At 49.8% G+C, this 22,165-nt stretch overlaps 1 protein-coding gene across 10 annotated transcripts in view; it reads left to right on the top strand.

Annotated features, from left to right (window-relative positions):
* Positions 1 to 22,165, top strand: part of LOC130156972 (zinc finger protein 501-like) — a 53,474-nt gene that overhangs the window by 6,628 nt on the left and 24,681 nt on the right. For 9 of the 10 annotated variants that reach the window (XM_056356083.1, XM_056356082.1, XM_056356079.1 and 6 more), the window contains 7 exons: positions 485 to 1,716; positions 3,503 to 3,588; positions 8,239 to 8,424; positions 8,872 to 9,060; positions 15,440 to 15,576; positions 17,346 to 17,476; positions 20,312 to 20,427. In XM_056356083.1, the coding sequence (XP_056212058.1) occupies positions 597 to 1,716; positions 3,503 to 3,588; positions 8,239 to 8,277 (1,245 nt within the window). In that variant the 5' untranslated portion in view covers positions 485 to 596 and the 3' untranslated portion in view covers positions 8,278 to 8,424; positions 8,872 to 9,060; positions 15,440 to 15,576; positions 17,346 to 17,476; positions 20,312 to 20,427. Of the gene's footprint in view, positions 1 to 484; positions 2,393 to 3,502; positions 3,589 to 8,238; positions 8,425 to 8,871; positions 9,061 to 15,439; positions 15,577 to 17,345; positions 17,477 to 20,311; positions 20,428 to 22,165 lie in introns of those variants that run through there. The other variant, XM_056356084.1, reaches the window with a different exon arrangement.

The raw sequence follows: 22,165 nt of genomic DNA, 5'->3' as shown, positions 1-22,165 counted from the left end.
CTTCTGGTTTTGGCTGTTTGACTGACACAGTTTCAGGGTCTCACTGCATTACCTAACTAGTTTCTGAGGCTTGTGACTGGCACTCCTAGTTCATATTTAGCAAGGTAAAAACAAAGATTAAACATGAATCCTCAGAACAAGGTCTTGTGGTGGGGGCAGCTGTGATGTAGGACTTGGCTGAAAGTGTTTGCACCCCAGAGTTCTGAAGTTTTCTCATCTTTAGGTGAATTCAAAGTGGAAATTATCAATTTATATTTGTAGCGAAGGCTGGATTATGATAGAGGATTTAACTTCATTAAACATTGTCTGTATTTTGTATGCTGAATGTATGTTTTCTACCTGTATAATAGTAGAAGACTGTTTCTTGTACTGCTTAACTAGTAGTCTGTCTCATTCTTTTAATCAGAAAAGAATCTTCACTGTGGTAACTGTCTTCTGTTAATATCAGAAAAATCACTGATGAAATGGGTGTTCTATTTTCTAGGTAGGACTGTAAAGAGAGCTGAGAATGAGATGGACTTACCGTGAAAGACCTGAAGCTCTTGGTATACACATCATTGATGAGCTGCAGATGAACACAGCGTACGCCTTGGAGGATGGATGTGAATGCGGACTGGGACTCTGAGAATAGCATTTGTGACACAGGTGAGAAGCGTTCACGTTATTCCAGAAAGACCACTAAGCAGGTGGGCCACACATCTAGCCTCCAGAAGGAGGTAGACATGAATTACTCGCAGACATGCAGTCCGTGTTGCAACTCTGCTGGACCTTCAGGTAAGCAGGAGCTTCCTGCAGAGCTGCAGTGTGAAGACAAAGAAACCTATGAGACCTACCAGCATCGAGTTGAGAGTACAGCTGGGGTATTCGTCCCCTCCAGTACCAGGTTTGACCTGCAGTGTGAAGATAAAGATTCAGAGCACTGTTCCTCTGAGCAGTCCAAGAAACCACAGAACAGACTACGTGACGATAGCAAAAATACCATTCTTGCTGATGTGTTCGATGAGGACCTGGAGCCTGTCCCCGAGGGAGCTCTGCCGTATCGGTGCAAGAAGTGTGGTGCTGCTTTCCAGGGTATGAGCGAGCTGCGGGAACATAAGCGAACTCACCTTGTGGAAAACTCATACCGATGTCCTGTCTGTGCCAAAGAGTTCTTCCGTGCGGCAAATTTGCGAATGCACAAGCTCATTCATTCTAGTGACAGGCCACACAAATGTCCAGAGTGTGACAAGGGTTTCATTCGCACGGCCGATGTCTGGAGGCACCTACGCAACGTGCACAAGATAGAGCGCTCCATGGTGATCTTGGGAAACGGCATGGCTAGGAACCCGTGGTCGATAGTGCACCGTAACCAGCACACTGTTGAGTACACTGATCAGCCTTGTGCAGAGAACCAGAAGTCTGAGGAAGATGACTATAATAAACCTTATGCCTGTCCAACATGCGGCAAAGGTTTCGATAAGCCTAACCTGCTTTCCAAACACAAGGTGATCCACCGGCAAGAGAAGCCCTATAAGTGTCAGGAATGTGGCATGGCATTCGTCCAGCTGCTCAGGCTGAAAAGACACCAGCAGACTCACTCTGGGGAGCGTCCCTTCTATTGTGAGGAGTGTGGAGGGACGTTCACGCGGCTGGCATCGCTCCAACGCCATCACCGCATTCATACTGGAGAGAAGCCCTACTCTTGCAATTACTGTGGTCATTCATTCACTGAGTCAGGTACCCTACGGAGGCATGAGCGCACACACAAATTGGACAAATCTTAATTCTTTGTTCATTTGTGATTGTCGTCTCCTTGGTTGCTTCTTACTTGAACGAAACCTGCGTGGTTGGGATGGAGAAAGCACTCTGCTGCATGCGCTCTGGCCAGTCCAGACCCACTTCTCGGCAGTGGCTGACAGGGAACCCTAGTTCGTCAGGGGGATCTCTGCAGCTTGTACTGGTAGAGATTGCACTTGCTGGCTTTAAACTGGCTTTGTGTGAAAAAAATAACCTAATTACCACCGAGCAATGAAATGTGAGGCCTAAGACAAGTGAAATCACTCATATGTGCTAACACAGCCTTGATTTGCTGAACTGACGATGCATCAACTTGAGCTTTTTGCAAGGATGCACGGGCTATGAGACTTCTCTCTGCAGTCTTGGTCACTAGATAAATTGGCCCTACCCTCACGTGGGATGGCTCTTTGGCACTGGGTTTGAAGATCTGTTGTTGCAGGTCTTTGCTAAGTCAGAACAGTCCAGAGTTGTCACTCTACCCCTTCTCTCCTTGCTTTCTGCTGAATTTTTCTTTCTAGTACTTCTTTTTATTTGGAGGGAAGTATTCTTGTTGGTTATTTTAAAAAAAACAACAACCACCCACAAAACAGTTCTTTAATAAACTCAACAGTTACCAGCCGTGTTTCATAAATGTTTTTGTCTAAGGGAGTACACATGCACTGTTGTGTGATTAGCTGAATGTCTGTTAATAATGGAAAAAGCTTTATTTTCGCTATGATGGTGTATGTTCTTGGGGTGAGGGATTTGAATAGATTTGTGTCTCTGATGGAACAGTGCACTGTAAATCTGTCCAGATGAGTAATACAGTAGCAGATGTTTGAGAACACAAAATTCAAAGAGCAGAAGACCAAATTTAAGCCGCCTTTGCTACTCATTGCATTGGAATCTTCTTCATTTAAACGTTTTCACACATGAGGAAGCTTCTCATAACAAAACCACGTTTTGTGTTCTGTGACATGTCTGAGCACTACCTAAAGCGTCTGCGAGGCTCTTCACTTTGATTTAGGTTCAAACGTCTAGTGAAGAAAAATTTCCTTAGAAACTAGCCCAGCAGTCTCAGGCAGGTGCTGCCAAAATCCCCTGAGGCTGTAACTTCCAAAGAGGTATGTATTGCCTCAGCTATAGCAGTGGGGTTTTAAACTTTGAAACTTAGTAATGACACTTCATCTACGGTTAACCACTGTGGTAGAATCATTCAGTTTGTCCTTAAATTGCAGCCTTAATTTCCTCTCCGTGTCAGAAAGCTTTGCTTCCTTTCCCCTGCCAGCTGCTGTAATTTCACTAATTTCTTTCTAATGCATTCTGCCTTTTCAGCAGGAAGTTGTGCAGCAGAGTGAAAGTAAAGCTTCAGGGTAATGTACCTTTGCATTTACTACCAGGCTATTTAATGTAAAGTACTGATTGTGCCATTTGTTTGCATGTTTCATAGTGTAAAAAATGGTGATGGTTGCTTAGCACCTTCCATCCGTGCAACAGCTGAGCAGGCGTTTTACAGTTGTGGATACTGTTGTGTTTGATGTGAGGTCCTTGGCTCAGATCAAGCACAACCAGCCATCCACAGCAGCACTTTAGCTTGATTGTGAATGGGAGACTAATTCTCCCAGCCTCACTTATGGGTCATTTTAATTTCATTCCTCAAAGGAGTCTCCAGATTAGGGAACTGATCTGCATCCCACTTCTTAAGGATGTGTTACGTTGTCTGAAACTATGTACTTTTGTAATGCAGATACCTCTGCCGGGATGGCTGGACCCCGCGTACCATATGCATTCGCTACAGCTGTGAGTGAGACTTCTCCAAACTCCCCTCTGCAGGTAGTTCCAGTACGGTTTTAGGTTTCTGAAGGTCTTTTGACAGGGCCCCTCACCAAAGGGTCAGTCTTACCTGAGAGCTGCTTAGTGTCTCTAAGAGGAAAGATCTTTGCATGAAAAAAATCCTGGCTAAAAGGAGACTGTGGGTAAATGATCTGCAAAGAGACATCTTCAGTGCTGTTCTGTGGGGACTGTGCTGTTCAACACAATCTGAAATGACCTGGAGTGAGGGCAGATAGCAAGGTGACAAAGCCATTCCAGAAGCTATCATGCAATAAGTTTCCACTCTTTATCTTCTAAACCCATTTTGAAGTTGTCAGCTGCAGTCTCCCCTTTTCGGCATTCTGCTTCTCCTTCAGGTGTGCAGTGCTCTTGCTGTAGGGGGTTTTAATATCCAATTAAACTTCAGCACTATGTGCACCTTCATGTTGTGTGACTGTTCTGCTTAGACAGTTGTGGTAATTGGGAACATCTAGTTATTCTGCTTTTTGGTGTTAGCAGTTGGTGGAATTCGTACCTGTAAGAGCATAATGGTGAAAGTGTTTAGAACAAAGGTCTGTTTAATGGGAAGAGTAAATGGTTGGTGAAATGAAAACTACTAGGCTTAACTAAAAGGTTATTAAAAAGATACTTGCCTGGAAGGTTGACTTGCATATAAAGTGCTTGAATGTGTGAAAGGAGTAATTAAAATGTGGCATGGTTTCTGGGAAAAGTGTGTTGAACCCTCCTCAAAGAAACTTCCACTAACTCCTGAGTAAGCTGCAGGAAATCCCTTGGAGCTTAAATCTAACCCAGAGATCATCACTTCAGCATTTCACATTTTTAGTATAAAGGTTTGGAAATGTCTCCCAGGCCCTGATGCTCTCACAGTGTCAGTCTGAGTTGCTGGTAGCCTACAACAGACATAATCAGTCACATTAGCTAGCTGAAGCAGGAAGAGAGTGAGCAAATATACCTGCTGTACAGCATTGCTTCATTAGAGAGGTTTTGAATTGTGTGGTTTCAGTAGAAGTAATTTTTCTTTGATTCAGAGTAGCTCTGTTCATTTGTGTCTGTAAAGGCCATGGAAGAAGCAGTTCCCTTTGATACTGTGCTGTGCAGAGGACTCGCTCACAGGCTGTCATTGCCAGGGCATCACGGGAAGCACCTGGACACAAGCACAGCGCTGGAGCTCTGGGCTAGGCAGGGGATCCTGATTGTGCGAGTACTTTTGGTTGCTGGATGGTGTTTGTGAACGGTGGAATGTAGAAAAAAGCTTTGCTCTTTGCTAGTTTTCCTGTCCCTTCACTACATCACTTCTGCCCAAGTCATTTCCATCACAGGAAAATTGTCTCAAGACTAAGAAGACTAGAATAGCTCCAGCACTGCAGACTCCTGGCCCTCACTGACCTGGAATCACCGGCCAGTCCTTGGCAGCTACGGTACTATTTTCTTTGTTAACAAAGGAGTTGCATGGTAAATACACCTGTGCTTGTGGGGTGTACGTACAACACCTTGCACAAAGGAAAAGCTACTACTGTACAGTCTTTCTGCTGCTCTGTATAGTGTCATCCTCCTCTTAACACTATTTGCCTTCTCCCGGTGTGGAGGAGTCTGAAGCAGGAGTCTGATGTAAACAGGGAGAACTAAGCAATCCATCATTTGTCAATTAATCTGAGCAAAGTGCATTGAAATCTCTGGAGTAGGCAGCTTTTATTTAAAGTGAGACTTCATCATGTGATGATCTGCCTCTGATGCTGTGAAGGTTCTGTTGGCATAAGGAGCCTCCACTGCGGTTTCCTTACTTACAGACTGAAAACGAGCAGGGGCTGAGGTCTCACCAACAGAAGGGCAGATGAATATTTCATTAGGATAACATAGTGGAAATAGAAGGGAAAACAGTTTTTTTTTTATTATTTTGGTGGTCCCAGCTGTGTCTGATGCTTTGAGAAAGTTAAAAAGGTGTGGGCCTGTGCAAGGCTAGGGTCATCTAACCTCCAACTTTTAAAACCAACCACTGAATGGGAGCCAGCCTATGAAGCAGGTAACACAGCCTCTGCACCAGAGTGCAGTCTACTTGCAAATTCACCGCAGGGTGGCTGTGCTGCTGAACTGCCTGCTGCTATGTGGCAGTGCTGTTTTCCAGGGAGGGTGTGCTCAACTGAACGTGCTCATGCAGTTCATGTAATGGCTTTCCTCTTGTTTATCTGCTAGAGGAAAACATCAGAGCTATCAACTCCTCTTCTTATTAAGGATAATTGTTGCTTTCCTGCTTCAAATCTGAAAGCAGGAGCGGTAATTTATTCTGAGCAGGTCTGTTTCTGTACAAGCTACCAGCACACATCTTGTTGGCTACAAGGGACTCTTAAGGAGTAGGTCCCTGGGCTCAGAGCCATGCACACGTAGCAGGAAGGTAGCCTCACCACCAGCTTGCCATTTAACACCTACTCCCAATAGCTACCTGGCATGTCTTAAAAAGGGATGTCTTCCTCGATGCAAGGATGCTCTTTGTTGAGTGTGGTAAATTTTACCCCAAAAGAGTCAGCATGTTTTGCTGACCTGCTTGCCCAGCCTCTGTTCTCCTGCTTGAAAGAGATTGTGCTAATTTTCTTCTTCCTCGATACCCTGACCATTGTTGCTGCTCCTGAAAATACTGCTGGTGGTGTCAGCAGGGATGGTTTAGTGACTTCAGCGTGGTTTTTTTGGCTTGCCTGGTCGATTGACAGTAATTTAGAAAGAGGAGTTACTAAAACTTGAGGTGTCAGCAGTTGTTAAAGGATTTGGCATGAAGACTTTTGATGGGTAAGTGGTGTGAGTGATGGATGACTTGTTTTCATCTTGGGGAAAGGGAATTGGGAGAAGGCACTATACAGCATCCCGTCTCCCAGACCACAAGATTAAAGTGTGATCTAACTGAACTTCCTTGTGGGACCTCTTAGGAAGCTTGCCAGTATGTATGTCTTAGCTCTTGCATTTAAGAAGCTCTTGGACCAGTTGTATAAATATGAAATCCAGCTAACCTTGTTTAAAAAGAAGGTGAACTTGCTTGTGGAAGTTTGTCTGCTGACTGTGTGAAATAGTTTGCCCCAGGAGCCTGAAAAAAAAGGCATTGATTTTTGCACTGAGAAGAGTCTGTGCTCTGTAACGTGGTTCAGTGCAACCCCACGGAAATATTTCTGCTGGCACAGTGTTATATGTGCTGGATGAAAGCTGACCTTGCCAGAAGGCACGGCTGTGTTGGAGCGCTGTGGGAAAATCCGGGCATTTAACACCACACTGCCTTTGCTGCTGGCACTGAACCCAGCGGACTGGGGATGTTTTTCACCTGGTGCAGTAGGCTTTGGGAGTTGCTTCCTTCCCAGAGAGCTGGGGGGTTGGGGGCTGTGTTTCCTGAGTGCAGAGGGATGGTTAGCTGTCCTGTCTTCACCTGCACATCAGCTCCCGGTTACAGCGCAGCAGCGTGCGAGCACGAAAGAAGTGCACTACGTGGAGAAGGCTGAGGTCCCTGTTTGTGACCATGGTCCTGCAGATAGAACCTCTGCTGAGACAAGGCTGCCTGCATGCTCTCTGTGAAGCCTACCACCAGCCTTTGCTTGTCATGTACCAAACCTCACCCCTCGGGATACCTGCAGGCTTGGGTTGAGGTATAAGAAGACATCTGTGAGTAGTTGCAAGACTTTGTGTCCTGCTTCACTTCTGAACATGTGCAGATGCGCAGTCCTTGCATACAGTAATAGACACTGAAATATGCTATGCATCTGTGCAAATACAGCAGCACATGTGAGCTAGAAGTGCAACAGTTTCTCTTTCAAACTGTTCATGGCATACATGAGTAGACAGAGAGTATTTATTTCCAGTGTATTCACTTGAGAGAGGAACAGCAGCTTTAAAATAGCTCCAGGGCAGTGGAGTTCATGTAAACACGAAGAATATCCCCAGTTTTAACTACATTATTTCCTTCTCTGTTTGCATACTGTGACACAGCATCCAGTTTGAAATGATCAGACAGTAATCACTACAAGAGTGAAAAATAAAGCTAGGCTCCCCCTGTCCTTGGCAGCTACAATACTATTACAGTACAAGCCCATTTATTATGAGCACATTTCTGTATCATCATTTACAGGTATATTTACATGTTTTCAATAGCACTGCGTGCCCAGGTGGTCTGGGAGCAAAGCTTGGCTCTTCAAGCAGGTTTTTACCACTTTGAAGGGCAGAATAAGAAATCCAGAAGTAACATCTGAGCAATGTGGGACATCCTCCCAAAGCACAGGGGGTTAGTGCTGGCAGCAGTGTTGTTGTAAAGGTCTGACCCACTAAGGTGGCAAAGCGAAAGACCTTTGCTCCACTCCAAACTGGAAACAAGGATGGCTCTCGTTCTGGATGTGCTTCCTCAAATTGATGCGTTTTCTTGCGATGGAAGACAGCCAGCTCTGAGCGGGGAAAGGCCCAGCTTGATCTGTTTTGTTCATACTGAAGAGGGGGAAGCAAATTTGGGAGGGCTTTCAGAAATTTCCAGTGCAGAGCCTTGTTGAGTGCCTTGTGCATTCACCTGTCTTTTGACCTGACTTCCTTTTTATTTTACAGTTTGCTATAATTGCTTTTTTTCTTCTTTTATCAGGAAACAACCTTGAGGAAGAGGTTTAAGTGACTTTTCTGTCTTGTTTTGTAAAGATTTTGCTGGCTGACTGTGTACAGACCTTTAAGACATGACCACCACCCCTGGCAGTGGAAATGATGGAGTCAGCCTAGCGTGCACCTTCCTGTCATGGTTTAACCCCAGCCAGCAAATAAGTACCATGCAGCCGCTTGCTCTCCCTCCTGCCCTGCAGTGGGATGGGGAGGAGAATTGGAAAAAAGGTAAAACTCATGGGTTGAGATAAGAACAATTTGATAATTAAAATAACAACAACAGGTGTAATGAAAAGGAGAGAGAAAGGGAGAGGAATAAAACTAAAGGGAAATAAAGCCAAGTGATGCACAATACAATTGCTGATGCCCGGCCAGCTCCTCCTGGTTTATATACCGAGCGTGATGTTCTGTGGTATGGAATAGCCCTTTGGCTAGTGCAGGTCAGCTGGGCTGGCTCTGCTCCCTCTTGGCTTCTCGTGCCCTGTGTCTCGCTGGCAGAGCATGGGAAACTTGAACAGTCCTTGATTTACAGTAAGCACTACTTGGCAACAACTAAAACATCAGTGTGTTATCAATATTATTTTCATACTAAATCCAAAACAGCACTGTACCAGCTACTGAGAAGAAAATTAACTCTGTCCCAGCCAAAACCAGGACACTTCCTTATTCTTCCAGACTGGTCCGCCAACCGTTCCTGGAAAAGCTGGCATGCTGGAGGTCGGACAGGCTGAAGCAGAGTGATATGGACTCTGGAGCAGCACAAACCCACTACGTTTCTGGGCTTCATCTGACACCTGCTTCCCTTGTGGGGGAAGGGGATACTTGTCCTAAGACCACGCAGAGCCCTGTTCTCCCTTCTGGAAGGTCAGTGCTAAACACCAGCTCAGGGTATACTCAGCTTTGCTGTGCATGAGAGAGACTAAAATCTGGGGATACTCTGACTCGGGAAACACCACCAGAAGCTTTCCTGTAGTGTTCTTGTCTCCTTCCAATGAACATGGTGTTGGGCTGGCATAGCAGGAGCGATGGAAGGAAGGGCCAGAGGCAGGGGTGCCCTTGGGTGATGGGCTGAAGTGTAAGCCAAGTGGGACTGGTGGAGGTTATGATGAGGTCAAGGATGACTTGGGGTTGTGACAAGAAGCATGAGGTTCATATGAAGAGCATTCTGGGTCTTGGATCCTGACCAGACCTGGTGTTGGTGAGCAGGCATTAATAAATAACACGCTTTTAGCTAATGAGAAAGGTGGAAGGGGCTTTCAGTTTTCTCCCAGATGCCAGGGCCCTTGCTGAATCGAAGAGGTTGGCAAGGTGCATCTGCTGTGTCCCCTGACCATTCCATGTCTTTCAGGCCCACCTCTGGCCCCATGGGACCCTCAGGTAGGCGGGGGGTGAATCTTCCTTCCCAAGCCCTGTGTTCGTGGAGTTGTGAAAAACAGCTGGGAAGTCCCTCTCCCAGAGGTGGCCAGCTGAGTTTTTGGGAGGAGCTGGCAGTGTGAGCCCTATCTGCATGAGGATGCTCCAAGGTGGGCTCCCATCCAGAGAACTGCTTCCCCTGCCTGAGAGGCTCGGGTGCAGCTGGTACACCAACGTAACTGGTGGGAAGCAAATAATGCTGGGCAGTAAGACAGCAAGGGATGGGACTGCAGCTTCATCATGGAGCTGCTCCCAGGCAGCTGCTGGAAAGGCCTTTCAGGCAAGTGCTCTAAATCAGACAGTGAAGCTCGGAGCCCTTTATGTGAATAACTTGGGCAGGGAGATCTGGCCGGCAAGATGTTGTTTGTCACCAAGTAAGGCTGAGTAAATCAGGTACCGACCTCTAAATATCTCTGTTGTCATTTGGAAAACCCTTGGGTTTTAGCATTTGGGGACGCAGCAATAACTAGCAGTTAATTATCAAGTAAGAAAGAGAAAAAAAAGCGCCTAAAATGCTTCTTGCCCTTTTGTTCTTCACAGTAGACAGGTGAAAACAATATGTTCCCAGCAGTAACTTTTAATTATTTCACCACTGCACATCTCCCTTACACTACAAGTTAGAAATGTCAGTTTAATTTTCTTTTAATTGCCTCAGCTACCAGCTACCTGAGAGAAACCATTTTTACCAACTGTCTAGTCCCTGTTTTGGTCTCAGAAAACAGCTTATTGCTGTAGGAACACTCGGTGCACTTCTGCTTTGGAAAGAGGCTCTCCAGAGAGGAGAGCGAGGGTGCAAATATTTTGCCTGTAATTACCATATCCAGCATACTCTGTGTGAAAGGGTTGTGTATTGCGGTGCTCATCTGTTTGGCAGCACAGGAGGGTTGGGCTTTGATTTAGTTTTCCTCACTTAATTCCATGTGGAATTTAAACCCAGTGTGTGTTTGTTTAACCCATAGAGGTGCTGGGCTTTTCACCGTCCCGTGGAACGTGTACAGCACCTTTGCACGGCTGGGGCAGGATGCTCAGCCTTGCCAGGGGGGCGGATGCCATGCCAGCCAAGCTGGGATCCTTTTTGTCCTGGAGGGAGAGTAATCAGAGATAAATAATGCACGAGTGACTGAGCTCTGCCTCTTTGCCCAGTGCTAGATCAGCCTGCTTTTTGCTGACCACCTCCTCTTTCCCCGTCAGCCATGGGCTGGGGGCTCCCTGGGGTGCAGAGGCACTTGCAGCCTGGTTTTCCTCTAACTGTGCAGCTCTCCCTCAACCACTTGTCCTTGTGATGGGAAAGTCAGGGTTCCTCTGCGCCGTGCTGGGGGATGTCACCGTCCATGCAGAAGGACTGGTGGTGCACGCACCACCAGGGCTGGCGGGTGCCGCTTGAGCGTGGCCATGCAGGTGAAGGCATGGGAGCAGGCAAAAAGTTGCTTGCCAGTGTGTGTGTGGTGGTGGCAAGCGAGGTGGGAGGACTGGGTGAAGGCTGTGCTGCTGTCAGGGCACTGGTAGGGCTGCTTACCCGTGTGCAGGCAGTGGTGCTGTGCGGCGTGCCCTGGTGCGAGTAGGCTTTGCCGCAGAGCTCACAGGCATCGGGCTGTGCATCTCTTGGTGGCTCAGCAAGTTGCTGGGCTACTTGTAGGAATGCTCCTCCAGGGGGAACCTCTGCAGACCCCCTGGCACGATGGCCTCTGTGCTGGTGAGAGCTGATGCTCACCAGGTGACGTGGCTGGAGTGGCTGTCTCTGGGTGCCACGCCAGAGTTGCTGCCCAGGGTCACTGTAGTGTCCTCAGCACCACAGAGCCTGGTGGCCCTGCCATCCATCCGGGGTGTGTGCTGCTGGCACAAGGGTTCCCCGCAGCTGAGCTCACCACTCAGATGAGCTCACCAGCAGCTTCAGCTTCCTGGCCACGCCATTAGCATTGACAACGGTAAAGGTTTTATAGAAGACTTCACCTTCCTGGCACAATGGGTCCCCTGGCATATCTCCCTTGGGCCATTCCCTGGACCACTCTAGTTGCTCTCCTTGGTTTCCTCCTCATCAGCATTGCCGTATGTCAGATCCCCTTCCTCTCCTCCAGGCTGCCATGGGTGTACTCCTGGTCCAGATGTTCAGGGTGCCTGGGGCTTGCTGTGCTCCTCACCTGTGTCAAGCATGGATGCCTCTGAGGCTTCTCCACCCCCTGAGCCATTGCTGTAGGGGACCTGGATTTTTAGCAGGAGGGGATGATGAGCATGAGGCACAGAAAGCAACCAGGCAGCTGTTTCTTAATGTGGCTGATCTTGTCTTTGGTCACATTGATTTATGCTTAGATCTGATGTCCTTTTTCCTTCTTCTAATGGCTACAATGCTTATTTGAAAGCATGGATTTTTATTTTCTGCATGATTTTCCCACTTTTTTAAATACACAATCACCAGGAAACAAAACACAGATGTTATTAATTACAGAGGCCCTGATACTCTGCCAGATTTCAGATCCGGTGGCTGTTTCTCCTGATGGCTAAGGAGATCACATGTTACAATGCCAAGCGAGCACTAGCCGCTTCCTCCGTTCTGGAGGGGCCCAGCAGAGAAAAGAGCTCCATGTTAATGCAGAATCATGCAGTATAAAAAAGTATCATCTTAGTAAAGGTCATGTGGCCACACAGAGCATTTCCAGAGAAAGAAAAACAGCAAGAGGGTGAGAAACCAAGGACGACATCATGTAGCTGTGATGGTGAAGGTGGGAAAGCTGCCCGACAGCCCACTGGGCTGGCTCGGCAGAGCAGATGTCCTGTGTGCTGCTGGCAGTGGATGTGGGCAAGCCGAGCTGCTTCCTGCCCCTAGGCATGGCAGCAGCAGTGCACCCACATTTCTACTCCCCTCTTTTATGAAGAACATTTAAAGAGAATTAAAATCAGACCCTGACTGCGAGCCAGATGCAGCCAGCAAGCACTGGGTTTGCTGTTTGTGGGATGTGCAGTGCCGAGGAGGGGAGGTTTGGCATGTGACCAGTGCATTTTCACCAGTGCTCTTTGCAGTTTTGCAAACAGGTCAGCGGGCTCTGCTCATGCGCATGGGTAAAATGGCCTGAGGAGCTTATGCTGCGTGTGGAGTCTGAAGAGCAATGTGTGTCTGTTCCCCATGCTGCTGCAGGGCTGGGGAGGTGTGGGGAGGGGGGCATCTGAGCAATCGATTCTCAGGAAGGCAAAACCAGCTGCAAACCCCAGCAGAGAAAGGGAGAAGCTCCATTCCTGTCACTGACAGGAGGTGCAGTGAATTCCTCTTTGGATGCTGATTTACTAGTATCCCCCATCAGCCTTGTTCAGAGGCTGCTGGGTAGTTCGAAGCCAGCTGGCTGAGCCTGAGCGGGCCTGCTGCTGACAGAGACAGCACTTGCGAGCACTGGGAAATGCCAGCGCTACTTTTATCTGTGTCCTTGCTCCCCAAGGGGAAAGCTATGGGGGAGTGTGTACAGGCTGTCCAGCCTGCTGCTGCAGAGAGAAGGGAGAGGACCTGCAGGAAAACCACACACACACCCCGCGAGGGCGAACCTGTTTCTCCGAAGCAGCTTTCCAGAGACCATAATCCACCCTTGGTCTGCAAGGGGCTGCCGGGGGCATTTGGAGGTCTCATTGCAGAGGGGAACAGAGCCCAGCAGCCTCTTGGCTGTGCCCTGTCTGGGGTCCCCCACCCACATTGCTTCTCATCACCCTCAGGCCTGCCTGCCTGCCTCCCCCCTGCCTCCCCCCAGCTCCAGCTGGCAGAGCCTTACCTTGATGGATGAGCATGGACGGGCAGCCAGCGGGGCAGGAGCAGCCCCCTGGGCCCCTCAGTGGGAGACAAGGGGGGCTGGTGCAGGGCATGCTGTGCAAGTATGTCGGTGTCTAGCTCACCCTTCTGTATCCAGTGGCCCAGCTACGGAGCCTCCAGAGGTGGGGCCCTTTTCCCTCATCCCAGCCTTGCCGCCTGCATCGAAGAAAGCAGCCTAGGAAATGCAGCAGGGCTGCCCTGCCTGCCTGAGCCCTTCCCTGCTCCTCCTCCCCACCGATGATGGAGAGCACTGGCTGCCTGCTCACTTTGTGCCTCCTGCTGCACCTACCAGGAGGCTTTCGCCTGCTCCTGGCTTTTAGATGTTATTGCCACTTCTGCTGGAGAGACCCCCAGCATCAGTAGGGCTCACTGGGTGCTTTTCCTGCGTCTTCCTCCCAGGACTTCATGCCGCAACCTTCATCTCCAGTGCATTATGTTAAATCCCTGCTTTTCTTCTGCTTCAAGATGTGCTTGTCACCATCTGGTTGTTCCTTGGCCACCATGCAAGTCCCTCCCCACGAGTCCAGTGTGGGAGCTTTCTTGCTTTTCCTCCCTGCTTCTCTTACTGCCTGTCTTGCACACTCTGCTTCGCCTTCCCTTCCTCACAGCAGGGATTTCTGTCTCCTCTCTGGCATCAGAATCAAACCTTTCCCCTTGTTTTGAGCTGACTCACTTCATAGGCAGTCTCAGCACTGAGGACCCTCTGCCTACAATTTTTATTTGGGATTAGCAGAAATTAAATCCCCGAAAGTCCTGGCAACAGCTAATATTTCAACAAAACCACTACAGAGCAGCCTCCAGTCCTGCACTGCTCATCAGGGTTTTGCATGTGCAAATACAGGAATGTGATCCTGCTGTCAGGAACTGGGGGAGCATGTGGGAAGGGGTAGTTACCCCCAGGCTGCACTCAGAGCATCTTGAAGACAGTCCAGAGCACAATACCGCTCACCAGGTGGGTGTATGACTATGACAAAACCATCTCCATCCCACTGCCTGCTCCCTGGGTGCTCATTTCCTCTGGTTTTCCTCTCTTGGACAACTTGCACGCAGTAAATGAGAGCATGTGTCTTGGAGACAGATCTGGATCCAGTAACTCAAAGGAATTAACGTTGTGGCGCCCACAGGAAACCAGAGACATGCAAACCCATTTCTGAAGTCAGAGCCAACTGGGCCACGAGGTCGCTGCCGAGCGACAGCATAGGTGAGCAGCCGTGAGCAGGCCACCTCAGCAGGGCACTGCTGCTTTCCTAGGGGCTGAAATCATTCTTGATTGTGGGGATGTGATTTTATATCACTGGCTTTTTTTATACGAACTGCCTCCCCAAACAGTATTTTCCATACGTTAGCATCACTGCTCCTGGTAGTGTGAATCCTCCTCCCAGTAGTTTTTTTTCTCCATCCCTCCTGTTGCACACCACACCATTCCAGCAAAAAGCATTCACCAGGTCTTGGCAGCATCTCTGTGAAGCAGAGGGGATTTTTCTTGGCCTGAGGAATAGTGATAGGACTTGAACCTGTAGGGAAGCTGTCACTGAATGCAAGCTGGGGATGGTTTAAAAACCAGAGGGCAAGAGAAAGTCACGGGAAGGGATCTGCAGAGGTTGGAAGCAGGTTTGGCTCATTATGGTGAGAGGAGCATCATCACTGGGGCCAGCTGAAGCCTGTTCACAAGCTGCAAAGAGAGCAGGGACCAGGGCTGGAGCTCCCTCTCTAACACAGGTTGCCAAAAATAATGCCAGGCTGGCATGGTGCCATGGTGACCCTGGCATTGCTTGTCCCCCTCCAGCCATGCTGGGTGTTTTGGGGTATCTGGGGGGGATCCCTCCCCATGCACGGCTCTTTCCCTGCTCGGGGCAGGCATGCTGCTATGGCCAGCCTGAAAGAAAAAGAAATACTGCAGAAGAAAAAGGTAATTTTGTTGTGTATCACTCTCCCCTTCAGACTCTTGAAATAGGGGACAAATGTTGTCAGGGAAAATACGACAAACTGTCCTCCACGCTCGGGTCTGTGAGTAACGTGTTCTGGGCTGGTTTCTCACTGCAGCAGAGCTCTGTGCTGAAGATGCAGCCAAGAAAATACCTTATGAGATGCCATATACTAAGGAAGCACAATGACATACAACTGGGTGAGAAAACAGTGATTTAAGAAGAAAAAGGTGTCACGAAATCTGTAACACGCAGGTAAGTGCGTTTTTCTTTATTTTTCTTTGTGAAGTCCTCCGTTTTTCCTTGCAGTCCCTGGACTGATCTGAGATCTGCCTGGTGTTTTCCCTGGTTACCAGTGTTAGGTTATGGGATAAACACCACGTTGGCTGCCCACAGAGGAATGGTGGGAGGAAGCCCAAATAACACCCTGTCTAAGCTGCTCCCAGGCCCATCACAGGAGCTGTCAGAGGCACAAAGGCAGATGGGAACCCAAATTACAGGCTCAGAGGGAGGGGACACCCTGGCTGGGTTCCCCTGGGGCTGTCTCAGGAGACCCCCAGCCACATGGGCCATCAGGACAAGGCGGCTGGAGCGGCTGTCCTAAGCACTTCTGGCGTGGATGTCCCCGCTTTTTGGGGATGTCCGAAGCCAGCTGCTGGGGGTCTCTACCACAGCTGCACTGGGGTTGTGGCACATTCAGATGCCAGCAACTGGGGAGGCTGGGATCTGGGGGAAGCTACTGGGCAGGCTGCATGTCTCAGGCCACGTGGGCAGAAAACATAGGAAATAACACCTCAGCATTTAGCAACTGAACAGCAAATCTTGGTGCCAGACCTTCCCCTCAAAGGTGATTTTGCTCTTGGACAAGCCTGATTTCACTCATTTGCACTGTCCCTCATGGCCACGTGCACACCAGCACCAAGGTGCATGGCAAGGTGGCCTGTCCAGCAGTCAGCGTGTGTCCGGATGGTCTGTTCAGGACACTGGGGACAAGGGACACCGGCTCTCGGCTTCCCTCAAGTCTCCGAGGCTGCAGTTAGGTTGGTGATCCTGAGCTGGTTTTGACTGTGCATTTCCGCACCCTTTAGGACCTGAGAGCAAAGGGAGCTCAGACACCTCGGTTAATCTCAGCATCCTGGAGTGTGAATGTACTAATCTCTTGTGGTAACTCGCTGCAGCCCTAAAGTGGACGTGACAGATGCACTCGATAGATTTGTGCTCACTGTTGTGCTCCTGTTGATAACAGGAGACATAGCCATCCCCATGAGAAAAGCATTTAATCTTGTTTGTAGGTGGAGAAAATGCTTTAAAATTAGATTTTATTTTTTCTTTATGACTGTTTTAGTACTGATACTCCAGCCCTGTTTGATCCTTTCTTTTTTTCCATCTTCTGCCATGGCAGCTGACCTACAAAGCAAGTTCCCTCAGTCCAGAGGCTGCGTCCCACATCTTGGATAACATTTCTTTTTGAGTGTATTGCTTAGCACTTGTCTTGGATCCTACCAGGGAATTTCAAAGCAGAGCCATCAGCCTTCTGGACCTGCTGGGCTTGGCTGGTCCTCCAGCACTCTGTATTTTGGCAGGTCCCACTTCAGTGGATGCAAGTGCTGTTCAAATATAAAGTGGGAATTGATAATGAGGATTGCATCTGTTCACACTAGGGCTCTTCTCAGCCCTCACTGCTTTCCAAGTAAAGGTTTGCAGTCCCTCACATCAGCCACTTTCTACCTCTTAGAACAGCAGTTGCACAAAGCCCGCTGTATACCCCGCTTTTGCCTCAGTGCTGGTAGCTGCTCCCCCCAACTTTCTGCACCAGTTAATGCAAGAAACAATATCGTATGCTGTTTCCTACAGAAGCACTGCCGCATTTGTAAACTCACATAAGAAGTCATCTAGATCCCTGCAGAGGTCAAATGATGTGATGCCTCTTGCTGATTCTCAGCCAGGCTTTGGGGATAGTCCCCACCGTCACGTAAGTAACTGGGAAAGGGAATTCATGTTCCTCCTCTGTTTTTTGCCTGCAGTAACCTCCAGCAATGTGTTCCCATGTCATCTTCCATGGCCCTGTCCCTCTCGAAGGTTAGAGCAACCCTCAGCCTTAGTCTGTGTTGTGACCTATAAACCCAGGCCTGCTTGTGGACACCTCCTGTCTCAGGTGGGTAATCTCAGTTACAAACTCCACAGCCTCTTAGAAAAGATCAGATTAAAAGCATTTAACAAGTATAGCTGAAAACCCAGTTCCTTCTCTAAAGGTTAAACTTCTGAACTGCAGATAATTACTACTCTTCTCCTCCCTTTGATGGCATCTCCTATCTTAAGCTGTAGAAACAATATGTAGGTGCTTCAAAGTTTAAAATAAGTGAACATCTCTTGATGTGGCTGTGAGTTAAAAAATACCATCTTTGTGTTTCCAAATGAAGAACCCAAGGCAGAAGAGCTGGAGGTGTGTTCCCATTCAGCGGGTGAGTCACCAGCAGAGCTGAGGGCAGTGCTCCGTGCCAGGGTCTTACTTCGAAGAGCAGCAAGGCTGGTACTTGCAAAGCCAGCCTGTTGGCAGGGGACATGGGACGCTGCTCTGCTGTCCCTGTGCTGCTGGGCGATTGCATGTTCATTAGCTGCAAAGGGGTGTACCAGCCCTGTACACAGCCCTTGGGTAGGGCGGACATGGTGGTGCTTGGTGGGACTGAAGCGCGGCTGCCTTGTGCTCCTTGCTGCTGGGCTGGAGCTGCCAGCTCTGTGCTGCCCACATGGTTTGGTGTCAGTGGGGCATCTGCCAGCCGTGGCTTTGTGTGGAGATGGTGGCGTGGGTGCTGCCCCAGCGCCTGTGGCACTCCGTGCTGGAGGGGCTCTGCAGGGACAGTCCCCTGCAGGCAGGGATGGAGGAGAACCAGGCCTGGGTGGCAGAGGCAGGCTGGCGTGTCCTGCCGAGCAGCAGGCAGCAGATGGCAATGTCGCCTTGCAAGAGCTGCAGGGGAGGATGCAGGCAGGCAGGGATGCAGGTAGATGTTTGCTGTGCTGACAACTTGAAGTGACCCTCTCGGCAGTGGCTGCAGCTTCTTTAGGGACCAGACAAAGTGACCCTCTCGGCAGTGGCTCCAGCTTCTTTAGCAGACGCTGGAGAGTTTCAAGCAGCACTGGATACCTGGTAGAGGTGCTCCTTGGCCCCGGGCTGTCTTGGGTCCCTGCTCCCTGTGGCCACCCAGGTGGGAGAGGTGAGCGAGGGGGAAGGCAGGGACACCCTTTTCTGCCTGCTGCCCTCCCGTCCTGCCAGGGAAAGGCTGCTCTGGGGCTGCCCACACTGGACTGGTTGCAGTTGGAGTAGCCTCAAGATATGAAAAAGCCCAGGCTGGCTCTTGCCAGACCCTTGCGGGGTATGATTTTGACAGCTGGGGAAACTGAGGCAGGGAGTGTGCTTGTGAATGGGTACTGGAGTCACCACGGAGCTGGTCAGCTGTTGTTTCTAGCAGTGGGGTGAAGCTGCTCCCACCGCTGAGCCTTGGTAAAGGCTTGGCGTGGCCAGGACACAAGCTTTGGCAGGGTGTCATGCCTCCTTTCCCTGACTCACCTCGTTGCCAGTGGGTATTTTTGGGGTGCAGCAGGCTGGGGGGCTCAGGTGGCCGCATCTCTTCATGCTCAGGGAGCGCTCCGTGCCCCACAGAGCCATGGTGGGGTGGAAAGCCAGGCTGTTCGCTGTTGCTGCCTGGCTTGGCCGCATCTCGGGGCCATGGGGCCATCCCAGAGCTGTACCTCAGGGGACTTTGTGCAGCCGTGCGCTCTCTATCTGATGGGAGGAGAGCCAGTGCTGGAAGCTCGCTCTTCCCCTTTTCTCTGAGAGGCTCCATCCCATCCTTTATCAGGTAGGGCTGCTGAGCTCAGGGAAATGGGAGCTGGTTTCCTGCTCGGGGCAGGCTCCTGAGGAGTGGCCATGCCATTTTGCTGACTTCCCCGAGCTAACAACATCCTAGCTACTGCATCAGCAGTACGGAAAACAGGGCTGGCATCAGCCCTGGGTGCAGTTGGGAGCTCCAGGGTGCTGCCAATGTAACATAAGCAGCCAAGGCACCTCATTGCAGGCCTGTGAAGGAGAGGCCAAAAGGTACTGGGAAGTGATTTTGAGTTGTCAAGAGGTGTACTGCGGGTCCCCTTGGCCTCCCCATTGCCTGGCTCCAGCACATGTCACCTTGGGCTGGGACCAAGCTATTCACCAGGGAGTGAGGCACTGAACTGCACTTACTGGGGCCATCCTGTGCTCCCCAAGCAGGAGTGCTTCAAATTGGCACAGGGCCATGCCGGTGCTAGAAAACAAATTAATTTATTCCAGTTGAACACTCCTGATTCAGCACTTTTCCTGCCAGCACTTTACAGCGGGTGTGAGGTAACAAGAAGATACTGTGCACAGAGGGGTGACGGTCATCCTGGCCAGGTATCTTCTGATTAGGTGCAATACAGAGATACTGACTGTGCACTCTCGGCACGCTGGGGCCAGAGGTGGGGTTCGGCAAAAGGTTGTGTGGGTCAGGGAAACAGGGATGGATCCTCATGGTGCCCCTGTCACCCACCCTCAGCTTATCCCTGGCTCTGTGCTAAAGAATGTGAGTGCCTTGGAAGGTGCTGGTTTTGGGATTCTTCTTAAAAAAAATTAAGGCTTTATGCCAGAAGGCATCAGGTCTGTGTGGCCTGAGCCTAATTTCTTCTTCTGAGAGAATTTGTGTGGCTCTGTTTTCTTTTTACATTTACCTAAAGCGTGGCATTTGTGTCATCCGTTAAACAGCAGCCAGGCTCTGCTGCAGCAGCAGCTGTGTTTTGAGGGCAGGAGAAGTGTTCTGGGCTGATACATCCACAAAACATTGCAAACGGTGCTTATGAGAGGGCGATCAGACTGAGTGAGAGGTCCCAAGAGAGGCACTGAGGTTTTTGAGCTGGGCTCTGCATTAATGCTATGTGTGGTTTCATGTATTCCTCCCCTCTGAAATTATGCTTTGGTTTATAGGAGAGACTTGACGTTTCACATTAGCCCTTTGCTGAGACACTTGTCTCAGCTGGAGGAGCACCAATTGACTGAGGCACAATGCGAAGGCGCAGAGGTCTTCTCTGTCCAAGAGGATGGTAAGTGTGATGTGTAACAAGCAGGGACCGATGGCAGAGAGGGAGTGTGGGAACCCAGAGAAGGGGACTGGCAGTGCTAGAAAAGCTGTGGCTAGAAATGAGGAAACCCTCCCTGCCTTGGAATCAAGTACCGTACTGAGCCAGATCCTTCTCCACTTGTTTTGTGTCCTGATCACCTAGAAGTCCTGGAAAAATTAATGGAGAGGGGAAAACAATCAAAACTTGAATGCATTGCATGTTAGTGGTGACCTTCCCCTGTGGTGGAGATAAGGAATATGCAGCCTTTGCAGTTAGGGGAAGGAGCCGATTTCAGTCCAGGACCAGGAGATGACTATCTAGCTGGACATTGCTTGTGCCACGTAAACCTGCTGGGGGTCAGATTGCTGCCAGTGTTATAAACCTCTGTCATTCTCCAGATGCCAATAGGCCTTTATCTCTTAAAGTGAATCTTATTAACTAGGAGTGGACTTTGCTGCCTGTATTGTGGCCTTTAAGCCTCACTTGAGGTTCTTCACCCTCAAATGAATTGGAGAGGGTTTGACAGGGTGGAGGAAAAGAAAAACAAAGTAGTTTCCTCCAGTGTGAGCTTCTCTGAGCTGTGGGTGTCCTGCCAGCCCCATGGCTGGGCACTGCTTCAGGACCAACTCCAGGTTTGCTCCAGTGCAATGGTCGGGATCCAGGGTGGTCGGGGGGCTGTGCCAAGCTCTTGGCTTCCTCTGTGCTGGAGCAGCCCAGGTCCGTCACACATGCAGGGTCTCAGTAGGGCTCTACCAACTCCAACCAAGCCAGCTGGGATGCTCTTTCTGTTTAGAGCAGGAAGCTGCCCTCACTCTGCAGTTCCCCTGGCTGGTGCAGAAGAACTCAGCAGAGACACTCACCCACCTAACACTCCTCACAACCACTAAGTCCACGGGTAGCAGGCTTGCAGCTAACAATGCTAGGCTACAGCTAACCTCACCTACAGTCCTGCAAGCAGGAACGTCACAAAGGACCTCTTAGGGTCTTAGACTAATTAATGTCTATCTTTGTGTTCCCAGGAAGGCTTCTGTAGCAAGAGCAGTAATTCACTGAGGTCCTGGCGTGGGCGATAGCTCCATTTCACACCTGGTTCCTGTTAAGGTTATTCTGCTCCCCAGGACAGTTTGAACCACCACCCTGTCCTCCCAGTGTGGCTGCTTCCCTCCACTATTTCAAGATAAAGCAGCACATTTGTCTTGGGAAAGGGAGCCTCTGGTCAAGGGGAAAGGGAACATTATCTTGTCCCTGGTGCTGGCTCCTTGTCCCTTAACACTTCACCTGTCTTGCCAGGCTGTCCCCTTCCCCATTGCATAGGGAAGGAAAGCATTGCTCAAGCTTGGTGGGTGGGACTGCAGAGGGTAGTGAAGATGTCCTGGTTTCTTTAGGTAGCTATAACCTGCAGGTGTGGAGTTCGCTGTTGGGACCACTTGGGCCTCTTCTACCAACTTGGCTTCTCAAACAGCTGCTCCAAGAGCTGTGATGAATGGCAGTTTGTCAGCAGAGAGAAATGTACTGCCTGCCTTGCTAGCAAAGAGCTAGCAGGGAGGCTGGAGGCTGGGCTGCCTGTCCAGAGGTTTGCAAAGCTGCTGAGCCCTTCATGCTGCTGCTTCCTGCATCTCCCACATCGGCAGAGGGCACTGCATGTCCACACTTGATCCACCTGGGAAGGGAGGGAAGGTCCTCTCCACCCCTCAGGCTCCAGGGCCAGAGGCATGGACCA

The sequence above is a fragment of the Falco biarmicus genome, chromosome 11 (genome assembly GCF_023638135.1).
Source record: "Falco biarmicus isolate bFalBia1 chromosome 11, bFalBia1.pri, whole genome shotgun sequence".
NCBI classification, from domain to species: Eukaryota; Metazoa; Chordata; class Aves; order Falconiformes; family Falconidae; genus Falco; species Falco biarmicus.
Note: the sequence above shows the minus strand (reverse complement) of the source record. Positions and strands in the feature narration are given on the sequence as shown.